At 38.4% G+C, this 13,221-nt stretch overlaps 1 protein-coding gene across 1 annotated transcript in view; it reads right to left on the minus strand.

The window, feature by feature from the left end:
• The window catches only part of EYS (eyes shut homolog), a 1,789,541-nt gene that overhangs the window by 1,136,622 nt on the left and 639,698 nt on the right, over window positions 1-13,221 (minus strand). The window contains 1 exon segment of the mRNA XM_062187220.1: window positions 38-209. Coding sequence (XP_062043204.1) covers window positions 38-209 — 172 coding nt within the window.

Consider the following 13,221-nt stretch of genomic DNA (forward strand, 5'->3'; position numbering starts at 1 on the left):
CTTCCATAGAGTTAATAGAAAAAATAAAAATAGCTACCTTCCATGTAGACAAGGATTTGAGAAGCAATCATTTGCATTTGTCTCACAGTGTGTTCCAAAAAACCCACTCTTGCAGTCACAGGTATAATGATTAATGCCATCAATACAATCTCCATCATGAAGACAGGGTTCTGACAGGCATTCATCTATATTTACTTCACAATCACTGCCTATGTGGAGCAGAAATGACAAAACATGGGACCATTAAATGCAAAACCCAAAAGTTTTTTCATTATGGTAATCATCACAGAGAAATCACAACACTCTATCTGTAATGATAGTTTGACACACAGTGGCAAAAGAAAACATTTTCAAGGTTAAATACCTTTAGGTCTATGGATTCTTAGGCTACTAATTTAATGGGAATGAGTAAAACAAAGCATAAACTTAATCTACCTAGAAGATTTGTGTGTAGTGTGAGGAGGTGTTTTGGTTAATATTAGTGAAGTAATGAATTGTATCCATGGTGACCGGGAATACTGATGTATTGGTCCTTGAGAGTCAAACATTTCTTTGCTATGGGAACTAAAAAAGAAATTGAAATTTTCTAAATTTTGTCCTTATGAGTCAATTAATGTGTTGTCTGAGATGTTAAAATGTGATAATACTTTGGCTAAACACCTGGCATTTTCAAAGGTCAAGCTGTGCATATTTATTAATCACCTACCATGTGGCACCTCTGAGTCAACTAGGGTTATCAAGCAAAATAAATATAAAAAAAAGTTCTTCCTGTTAGTAATTTATTTATTTATTTTTTATGATTTTTTTAACTTTTATTTAATAAATATAAATTTCCAAAGTACAGCTAATGGATTACAATGGCTTCCCCCTCCCATAACTTCCCTCCCACCTGCAACCCTCCCCTCTCCCACTCCCTCTTCCCTTCCATTCACATCAAGATTCATTTTCAATCCTCTTTATATACAGAAGATCAATTTAGTATATATTAAGTAAAGATTTCAACAGTTTGCACCCACATAGAAACACAAAGTGAAACACACTGTTTGAGTACTAGTTATAGCATTAAATTGCAATGTACAGCACATGAAAAACAGAGATCCTACATGAGGAGCAAGTGCACAGTGACTCCTGTTGTTGACCCAACAAATTGACACCCTTGCTTATGGCGCCAGTAACCATCCTAAGCTCCCGTCATGAGTTGCCAAGGCTATGGAAGCCTTTTGAGTTCAGCAACTCTGATCAAATTTAGATAAGGTCATAAAAGACAGGGTGAGGATAGTAACAAATGATCCTAAGAGTGGCATTTACGAGGTTTGAACAATTATACAGCATTAAGTGGGAAAGAGGACCATCAGTACACACAGGTTGGGAGTAGAGCCCTTGGTGGTAGAGTAGACGTTATGATTACAAAGGAATGAGGCCCAAGTGTGCTAGACAGGGTCTAGAACAAAGGACATTATTAGAAGAGCTAAGAAAGGTGCTGTCTAAGCTACAAGTAATTTTTCTGATTGAGAGGCAAATAGAACCTGACAGAAGGGGCTTGATAATAATCTGGTGGGCTTTAGGCCTTGTAAGTTAAGAGGCCCAGACCTATCTATCTCTTCACATGGGGTACATCCTAGGGGAGGTGTGAACCTCCTAGGGGAAAGCACCCTGTTGACTCTCATTACTTAGCTGGCCTGAGAGGAGAGCTGGCCAGGTAAAGGCAGGTGGCATCTCTAACAAAAATTTACAGTTCTGCCTGCAATGTTGCTGACCCTACTTGGCCATCCCCTCAGCTGCAGTGGTCACTTTGGAAGTTGGGCTGAGTGAAGGGCTTTTCAGCTTAGAGCCAATAAGATCTGTGGCTCTGACCTGGGCATCCTTCAACTCCAGGGCAGGTCCATTTCCAGTGATCCAACTCTTGGCAGAGCTGCCAGGGCTCTTCACAAGTTGACTTCTGCTGAAGCCCAGGCTTACTACATTGAAAGCCACTGCAGTGGACTGGCCTGTTGGGTCTCCTTGAGGGCAGATCACTGTACAGATCAGCCATTAATAGGCCTGCCACCCATTGCTTCTGATGCCTAGCTTTCTTTTCCTCCTGGTTTTTGTTCAAGCAGACCAGAGGATGCAAGTCAAGGGAGTGCCCAAGTCCCATCTCTAATCTTTGGTGGCCTAAACTACAAGTCTATAGTCACAGGCATGTTCTGTAGTAGTTTTTCTAAGGTAGACAACTTAATAAAGCATTTACCAGAAGGTCCAATGCCTTCTAGAAATTTTAAGAATCATGTATTTGGAAACACTTCTTAAATATCTAACATAGTGTAGTTTGTTTAACCAGTAAACTTAAGCACAAACATATAAAATGTTTTTAGTTTCTTTCTACCAACAAGTATAAAACATATGATACAGAGAAAATCCCAGGACCAGATGGATTCACTGCTGAATTCTACCAGACATTTAAAGAAGAACTAACTCAGGGAGAGCGGCAAGATGGCCAAATAGGAAGGGAGCACACTGATAGCCTGGGAAGAGACAGGTTAATAAAAGTGGAGATACTGCAGGTTCAAGGAAGAGTAGGGGAAGAAACAGCTGAGGAAACTCTTCCGGAACTAGTGATTCACAGTGGACCTGCATGGAGAGCGTGGGAGCCCAAGTTCGGGACACCAGTGGCAGACACAACACACCAGCGCTGGAACGCGAGGTGAGCCGAACCTCAATAGCCTGAGACACCAGCGGGAAAGCAGAAAGAGGAGACTAGAGGGAACGAGGCTTGAAACCCAGTGGGGAAAAGTTCACCAGGCTAACTAGAAGAGAGAGAGAGAGAGAGAAAAGTGACCGATACGGACACGAGTTTCTCTCTCTCCGATCACCTCTCAAAGGCGAGCAAGACAAAGAGCAGGCACCATTTTGGACATACATCATAAGCAGAGCGACCTCAGGTCTGCACCCACCCTCAGCCAAGCAGAAAAACCTGACTCTGGGGGGAGAGGTGAAATAACAGGAGATTAGGACCTAGTGAATGTGTGGGGCTAATGAACTGAGACTGAAAAAAGAGAACTCACGAAATTCACTTGAGTACCCTCCAGAGACGCCACAATTCGGTAATCTTGGCAACCCAGTGGGTGACTGCAGGAGAATTTGAACCCACACTGAGGGCAGCACAGATTCCCTGTGTGGTCCTTGGGAAATAGCTTCTGATCTCTGGCTCCTGTGGGTATATCATTCGCCTGCTAACTACCTCCAATTCTGCTCAGCTGTGCAGAATTACTTCCCTTTTGAATCAAAAAAAGAAAGAAAGAGAGAGAGATTTACCACGCCTAACAGGGGAGTGTCACCTTTGGCATACCCTTAACCCTGTTAGTAATTTATTGTCAGGAACAATATTCATAGTTAAAAATATCTGAAGAATAACATAAGCAGAACAAAATAGAAAGCCAAGATTATGTTACAGAGTTCACACATATAACATATTAGGTAAAAAGTAGTGGATCATTATAAAGTGGTCAGGTCATTCTAATCTTTTGCCCATGTGTCCATTTGTATTGAGTATCTACTAATGAAAATTTCATTGATCTAGCACTTACTATTGTGCTAGGCCCTCCACTGCAGGCACATTAACTTAGTTAATGCTCACCTGAACTGCAGGCAGATCTCATTAACCCCATCTCACTTGTGATTAAACAAGGATTCAGAGAGTTTAAGTGATGCTTCCAGATCACATAACACCAGATCAGGATTCATAGTATGTTCCCTCTGTCAGGTGCTTCTAATAATTGCCTTAAATTACCCACTCTGCAACTACTGTGATATGTGCATATGTTGCTGTGCGAGTAATACTAAGGATACCAATTGGAAAGCTTGACTCATAGCCAAGAAAAGAAATTTCTAGTGGAAAAGATAAATACTTTAATAAATTATAACAAAGGACAGAGTAACAAAACAGGTGACACATGGAAACCCTTCAATGTGCCAGGTACATTAAATCTCAGAGGTTTATGACACATCGGTTATTTTTTTACTCATACTCTTGATGAAGATGAGTTACCGATCCACTTCACATTGTTTTCACTCCGAGATCCAAGTTAAAGGAGCATGCTCTATCTGGGACTTAGATATCATTATTTGTAATGAGAAAATCACATTTCTTATTCCATTTATGTAGGGCATGACAATGTGATCTGGCTTGGACAATGAAATGTAGTGGACAAAGTCTAACCATGCAAAATGGGGAAGGATATTCCCTCCCAGAAAATGGTAGATATTTATTCCAATAATATTAATATAGGCACATTAATCAACCAAGTCTCTTATTTGTAAATGAGCTTTACTGGGGCAATAAATTAAAACCAAGTAATGAAAATAGCCAGCACGGAGTTTGTCACATGTTTAATATTAGATCGCTATCATTTTCCTAGGAAAATATCACAAGTGCACTATACTTACTGAGGATTCAGGTGTTAGCAAAGGTACCACCAATCCAATCAAAATGGCCAAAAGAATCTGTTTGCGCAACTATGTATTTAATGCTGGCCAAATTGTGTTGAAAATACTAGTTAAGGAGAAATGGAAAATATAACACAGGAGAGGACAGGGTGAGGGGTTAAAATGTAATAACAATGGGCCAAGATGTATGTAGCACTGTTCAGAATTAAGGAGACATGACAAAAGACATGATATTGTGTTGTCAAAAAGTTCTTTCCACTGAAGTTACATATATCTCAATTTAGCTGTAGAAAATATCAATATGATTTTAGGAAATATTTCTCCCCTTAGCTTTTTTCCATTAATGAAAATCATGGTTATAACTTCACTTTGTAAGTAGCCCTGGAGAGGATATTTTCTCAGTTTGATGTCAAAGTCTGTCTGCGCCACACACATCACATTTCACTTCACCTCTCACCATTGGCTACTCAGTTATCATTCTACCTACATCCTCTTCTGTCTTCCAAAGCTTTCACCTTGTTCATCCTACAGGGCCCTTGTACTTTTGTTTCTCTTCCAAGAACTTTTTTACCAGTTACATACACAATTCATACCTTCTCTCTCTTTAGGTTTTATTCAAATGTCGCTGTCTCAATGAGGCTTATTCAGCCAGACTACTTGACCTTGCACCCATTTTCTCACACACAAGCTCCCATTACTCTATTTTATGTTTTCTTTTGTATCCATAGCAAGTAATATCCTCCTAGTATTCTATAAAATCTATTCACTGTTTTTTCTGTCTTCCTCTTTTACAAGATCACCACCATATCCATTTAAATATTTGTTAAAAATAAATCATTTTCCTACTGTGTATGTGTTAATATTTTGTTTTACACATAATTTTTGTTTTTATTTTTCTGTACACATCCATGCTTCTTCCCAACTAGAAACAAAGCTGTTCTTGCAAATCTGGAAATAATGTTGGTCCTTTTATCAGTGAGAATCAGCATCTGAGATAATGGTGACTTTGCTGATGTGCATGCCTGAAAAATCCATGATACCTGTGCAGCCCAGAGGAAACATTCAACAGCAGCTCTACTCTTGCTCACCTCCAAGCAGAGAAATTCCCATGATATCCAATAAAGGAATAAAGCTGTGGGGAATGTTAGACTGCAGTTCAAAATTATGCTCCATATGTAATTACCAACCCATCCAAACTTAGAGTTCCTCATATGTGCACTACAGATCAAAATATCTATGCTGTAGGGTTGGTGATATGATGCAGTAGATTAAGTCACCAACTGCAATGCTGGCATCCAAAATAAGAGCACTGGTTTGAGTCCTAGCTACTTTTTCTGAAATCATGGACCCTACAAATGTGCCTGGAAAGCAGCAGAAGACAGCCCAAGAACATGGGACCCTGGCACCCACGTGGGAGATGCAGATGCTGCTAGCCTGACCCAACCCTTTATATTGTGGGCATCTGGGGAATGAACCAGCAGATGAGAGCTCTCTCTCACGCTCGCTCACTTGCTCACCACCCCCATCAATCTCCCTTTCAAATAAATAAATCTTTTTAAAAATACGTTTCAACATAGATGAGAGATGTACAGAAAGATGCACATACATATTATGGAAGGTGATATTTATACTAAATTACTGTGACAACATGATCATCTATCTTCTTCACAGGATTAAAATCCAAAGGCTTTCACATTGTCTCCATCAATCCAAGCAACTAAAACACATAGTTTAGAATTTATTGGATTTTTTCAGAGTTAAGTTCAAGTCTCAGTCTCAGTCCTTTGCCTACTTTGTTGACATACAAGATATTTCTTTACTGCTTGTTAATGTATCCCACATACAATTACGTGTTAGATTCTTTGCTTAGTTCCTTTTGATCAGGTTTGTATCACCTGCTACCTTTATCACAGCACTGTATATAATATCTAAGGAATCTAATGATTAATATTGTGGACTCCTTTGACGAGGGTAATACTATGGCAAAGATTTTATGTTTTTACTTTTATTATATATAGCCTATTCTTTTTTTCCCACAAATCTTGCTGCTGGCTTTGGAACTACAGTTTATGTACAAAACAATTTTCAGTTTGTAGTTACAGAATTAGAGCCCTTTATTTAATTAAAAGCACAGATAATTCCTTTTTTTTTTTTTTTACAGAATGCATTGTTACCCTTAGAATTATTGGTCTTTTTATATGCCTGCTTTTAGAAAAACTTTCTTTGTCTTCCTTAATATCTACCTCTCTATTGGATATTTTTGTATTTGAATTACATATTTTTCCAAATATAAGCCATTAAAGCTTTTAAACTCAAATATATGGTCAATAAAAATTTATATCCATCAACAATTGTATAATGGATAATACACATATATAAATAGTAGATCTATATATCTGCTAATCATCCTATTATATATCTTTTCTCCAACCTGTCTTCCTCTTCTTAATTTATCTCCATGTCATCTTCGCTCAACTGTCCGCTGGTCAACCATACATTTTGGAAGTTTTTCAAAGTCACTATCCTTACTACTAATGCTTTTCTTTTCTTAAGTGATATCCTAACAAAATAGGACTCTTTACTGCATACTGAATTAAATGTAGTCTCTGTAGCTTAAAACAGAATCATTTAGATCTATCTCATCTTCCTTTACACTACTATGATGACACTGACCACTTTAATCCTCTATTTTAAAATCTGATTGAATAATAGGATCACTTATGGAGATTTAAAAATATAATGCTGAAGCCATCACTGAAGAACAGGCCTGACAAGCTATATAGCTTCTGTCTCTCATTCTTTCTCTCTAGGCCTTTTAAGTAAATAAAACAGGAATATTTGAATCATTGTCTTACTTTCCATACTTGATTATCAGTTATTTGAACCCAGGGTTCATAATTTTTTATTTTTGCCTCATGCAAAATACCAAATACAATTTTTAATGCAGCCAATGATTTAAATAATCTATTTATCTTAATGAATAGATGCAATTCGCAATAATACAGAATATGATTAAATTAAGATGCAGTAAAACATATGAATTATCTAAGTTACAATAGATATAAAATAATGATATAACATAGATTTAAGAAGCAGTGACTTTGAAAATTGAAATTGTTATTTTTCTCTATTTTGAATTACAAGTAAAACAGATACATCAAATCAAAATGAAAATTTTATACTAAGATATTTTATTACTAGCAAAAATTAGATAAAAACTATATATCAATCATCACATAAAATATTTCCATTTATGGAGTAAAGCAAAGGCATCTTTTTAGATATCTCGGCAAATTTGTAATTTTGTAGTTTAAGGTAAGGCAATCAAAAATTTTGAGACACATTTAAATAAAGACAAAAATAAAAAGTGATTCATGTAATGAGAACCAAAGATGGCACCAAGGTTAAAATGATAAAACAGGAAATTCAACTAATTATTTAAAATATAACTGAGAGATAAAAACAATATTGGAGAATGTAGATGGACAAAATAATCACTGAAGGCCGGCGCCGCGGCTCACTAGGCTAATCCTCCACCTTGCGGCGCCGGCACACAGGGTTCTAGTCCCGGTCGGGGCACCAATCCTGTCCCGGTTGCCCCTCTTCCAGGCCAGCTCTCTGCTGTGGCCCGGGAGTGCAGTGGAGGATGGCCCAAGTCCTTGGGCCCTGCACCCCATGGGAGACCAGGAGAAGCACCTGGATCCTGCCTTTGGATCGGCGTGGTGCGCCGGCCGCAGCGCGCCTATGCGGCGGCCATTGGAGGGTGAACCAATGGCAAAAGGAAGACCTTTCTCTCTATCTCTCTCTCACTGTCCACTCTGCCTGTCAAAAATAAAAAAAAAATAATCACTGAAGAATATGAAGAAAAAGATGGAAAATATAAAAAAGTATTCAATTAGTAATACTGGGAAGATAATACTTACAGATGAATGATTCATTTAATAAGCTTCTTAGTAAACATAGAAGAGAAAAAAATGTGCTGAACTTGGAAATAAGTTAATACACCTTATTTAAATAGAAACAACTAGGTATAAAAAGAGCAAGAAAACAGAGAGAACATGGAACAGACATGAAATACTAGAGTTCCAGAGTTCCTAACCTATAATTAGAATCCCTAAAGGAAAGAGAGAAAAAATATGACAAAAAATATATAAGAAGAGATAACAGATAAGAATTTCACTAAGTTAGTGGAACTCTGTAGCAATGCCAGGTAGCTAGCTGTACAGGTTGTTTTGCTCTTTGGGCCATACATAGTCAGGGCTGCCATGTTATTAGAGATGTCTGCAGTCGAAAGGTCGCTATACAGTTCATATGCTAGTTGCCAAGAGCAGATTCATAGACTATAGGGCTCTGGACAAAGGCCATACCATATGGAATAGAGATTAATTCTGAAATTTATAAACAGTCCCTGGTATAATTCTGGTTTGTGGTACAGATGAAAAACATGACCATGGATCATCAAGAATCGCTGTGGACAGATTCAATCCACAGTAGGACCAGCATCAGTCTGTTGTTGATGGTATATCAGGAATCAGTCTTTTAGAATCAGCTTGTGATAACAAGCAGCCCTTCCAATACTTATGCAATTCTTTTATCTCAGAATCTGTAAGTGCATACTATGGTTACATGGGGAAAATATTTTTCTTATTGGCTATCTACAGGTCAAAGAGAAATCCTGAAATTAATTCTGTGTTGCTTTGACTTGGTATGTGGGAAAGAAGTCAGAGCAGAATTCTCTTTCCCTAGAAATTCACTCAGGTTGCAAAGGATGGAAAATGGAAAGGTGAATCCTTCCAGTGAGAAAATCTGCATTCAGAGGATCTGGCCATTCTTTTGTTGAAATAAGAATGTCCAAGATAACCTCTTCTGGTCATGTTTATTGGGAATTCTGTATGCTTCCTGTATTTGGATGTCTCTTTCATTCTCCAAACCTGGGAAATTTCTGCTAGTATAAACTTAACCAAGGATGTTAAAGATCTCTACGATGAACACTACAAAACCTTAAAGAAAGAAATAGAAGAGGATACCAAAAAAATGGAAAAATCTTCCATGCTCATGGATTGGAAGAATCAATATCATCAAAATGTCCATTCTCCCAAAAGCAATTTATACATTCAATGCAATACCAATCAAAGTACCAAAGACATTCTCTCAGATCTAGAAAAAATGATGCTAGAAATTCATATGGAGACACAGAAGACCTTGAATAGCTAAAGCAATCTTGTACAACAAAAACAAAGCCGGAGGCATCACAATACCAGATTTCAAGACATACAGCAGGGCAATTATAATCAAAACAGCATGGTACTGGTACAGAAACAGATGGATAGACTAATGGAACATAATAGAAACACCAGAAATTAATCCAAACATCTATAGTCAACTTATATTTGATCAAGGATCTAAAACCAATTCCTGGAGCAAGGACAGTCTATTCAACAAATGGTGCTGAGAAAACTGGATTTCCAAGTGCAGAAGCAAGAAGCAAGACCCTTACCTCACATTTTATACAAAAATCCACTCAACATGGACTACAAATCTAAACCCATACCATCACATTATTAGAGAACATCAGAGAAATCCTGCAAGATATAGGCACACGTAAAGACTTCTTGGAAAATACCCCAGAAGCACAGGCAGTCAAAGCCAAAATTAACTATTGGGATTGCATCAAATTGAGAAGTTTCTGTACTGCAAAAGAAACAGTCAGGGGAGTGAAGAGGCAACCGACAGAATGGGAAAAAATATTTGCAAACTATGCTACAGATAAAGGATTAATAACCAGAATCTACAAAGAGATCAAGAATCTCCACAACAACAAAACGAACAACCCACTTAAGAGATGGGCCAAGGACATCAATAGACATTTTTTTTTAATAAATCTTTTTGTTGTTGTTGTTTGTTTGTTTGTTTGTTTTGACAGGCAGAGGGGATAGTGAGAGAGAGAGAGAGACAGAGAGAAAGGTCTTCCTTTTTGCCGTTGGTTCACCCTCCAATGGCCGCTGCGGCCAGCGCACTGCGCTGATCTGAAGCCATGAGCCAGGTGCCTCTCCTGGTCTCCCATGCGGGTGCAGGGCCCAAGCACTTGGGCCATCCTCCGCTGCCATCCCGGGCCACAGCAGAGAGCTGGTCTGGAAGAGGGGCAACCGGGATAGAATCTGGTGCCCCAACCGGGACTAGAACCCTGTGTGCCGGCGCCGCAAGGTGGAGGATTAGCCTGTTAAGCCACAGCACCGGCCTCAATAGACATTTTTCAAAAAGAGGAAATCCAAATGGCCAACAGACACATGAAATAATGTTCAGGATCACTATCCATCAGGGAAATGCAAATTAAAACCACAATGAGGTTTCACCTCACCCTGGTTAGAATGGCTTTCATACAGAAATCAACTAACAGATGCTGGAGAAGATGTGGGGAAAAAGGGACACTAACCCACTGCTGGTGGGAATGCAAACTGGTAAAGCCACTATGGAAGTCAGTTTGGAAATTCCTCAGAAACCTGAATATAACCCTACCATACAACCCAGCCAACCCACTCCTTGGAATTTCCCCAAAGAAAGTTAAATTGTCAAATAAAAGAGCTGTCTGCACCTCCATGTTTATTGCCGCTCAATTAACAATAGCTAAGACCTGGAATCAACCTAAATGCCCATCAACAGTAGATTGCATAAAGAAATTATGGGATATGTACTCTATAGAATACTATACAGCAGTAAAAAAAAAAAAAAAAAAAAAAAAAAAAAAAAAAAAAAAAAAAAAAAAAAAAACAACGATGAAATCCGGACATTTGCAACAAAATGGAGGAATCTGGAAAACATCATGTTGAGTGAAATAAGCCAGTCCCAAAGGGACAAATATTATATGTTCTCCTTGATCGATGACAACTAACTGAGCACCTAAAAGGAAACCTATTGAAGTGAAACGGACACTATGAGAAACAGTGACTTGATCCGCCCTTGTCCTGACTGTCAATGAATAACTTTCTATTTTATTCCTTTCAATATTTATTTGTTCTATCTAATACCATTGGTTGAACTCTAATTAACACACAATTATTCTTAGGTGTTTATATTTAACTGAAAAAGTGATCCCTGTTAAATATAAGAGTGCAAATCACAGAGGGAGGAGATGTATAGTTCGGCAAATGCTCACTTGGACTTACCCCTAATGGTAGAGCTAGAAAGGTGCCATGGGATTCCAAATCAATCCCATCAATGTGGCATGTACCATTTCCCAGTGGACAGAACGGGCCATCAAAGAAGTAGATATCTTCCTCTGAAGGGAGGAGAGAACTTCCACTTTGATTATGGCCTTGTCGGAATAAGGTCAAAGTTTGTGAACTCAAGATGTTTACATAGCCTTTGCAGCTCATGACAAGAGCTTAGGGTGAATACTGACTTCATAAATAATAGTGTCAGTTTTTTTTTTAACTTTTATTTAATGAATACAAATTTCCAAAGTACAGCTTATGGATTACAATGGCTTCCCCCCGCCCCCATAACTTCCCTCCAACCCGCATCCCTCCCCTTTCCCGCTCCGTTTCCCCTTCCATTCACATCAAGAATCATTTTCAATTCTCTTTATATACAGAAGATCAGTTTAGTATATATTAAGTGAAGATTTCAACAGTTTGCACCCACATAGAAACACAAAGTGAAACATACTGTTGGAGTACTAGTTTATAGCATTAAATCAAAATGTACAGCACATTAAGGACAGAGATCCCACATGAGGAGCAAGTGCACAGTGACTCCTGTTGTTGACTCAACAAATTGACACTCTAGTTTATGGCATCAGTAATCACCCTAGGCTCTTGTCATGAGTTGCCAAGGCTATGGAAGCCTTTTGAGTTCACCAACTCTGATCATATTTAGACAAGGTCATAGTCAAAGTGGAAGTTCTCTCCTCCCTTCAGAGAAAAGGTACCTCCTTCTTTGATGACCTGTTCTTTCCACTGGGATCTCACTCGCAGAGATCTTTCAGTTAGGTTTTTTTTTTTCCCCCCCAGGGTATCTTGGCTTTCCATGCCTACAATACTCTCATGGGCTTTTCAGCCGGATTGGAATGCCTTAACGGCTGATTCTGAGGCCAGAGTGCTGTTTAGGACATCCGCCATTCTATGAGTCTGCTGTGTATCCTGCTTCCCATGTTGGATCATTCTCTCTCTTTTTTATTCTACCAGTTAGTATTAGCAGACACTAGCCTTGTTTGTGTGATCCCTTTGACTCTTAGACCTATCAGTGTGATCAATTGTGAACTGAAATTGATCACTTGGACTAGTGAGATGGCATTGGTACATGCAACCTTATGGGATTGTATTGGAATCCCCTGGCACATTTCTAACTCCACCATTTGGGGCAAGTCCAATTGAGCATGTCCCAAATTGTACATCTCCTCCCTCTCTTATTCCTACTCTTATATTCCACATTGATCCCTTTTCAGTTAAATTTAAACACCTAAGAATAATTGTGTGTTAATTACAGAGTTCAACCAATAGTATTACGTAGGAAAAAAAATACTAAAAGGGATAAAATATTAAATTGTACATCAACAGTCAGGACAAGGGCTGATCAAGTCACTGTTTCTCATAGTGTCCATTTCACTTCAACAGGTTGTTAAATCAACAATGGGAATTACTGTGCACTTACTCCCCATAAAGGATCTCAGTCCTTAATATGTTGTACTATGCAAATTAACTGTAAAACTAGTACTCAAACAGTATTCTATACTTTGTGTGTCTATGTTGGTGCAGTCTATTGAAATTGTTACCTAGTATATACTATGTTGAACTTCTG

Source organism: Lepus europaeus, chromosome 3 (assembly GCF_033115175.1).
Source record: "Lepus europaeus isolate LE1 chromosome 3, mLepTim1.pri, whole genome shotgun sequence".
Taxonomy (NCBI): domain Eukaryota; kingdom Metazoa; phylum Chordata; class Mammalia; order Lagomorpha; family Leporidae; genus Lepus; species Lepus europaeus.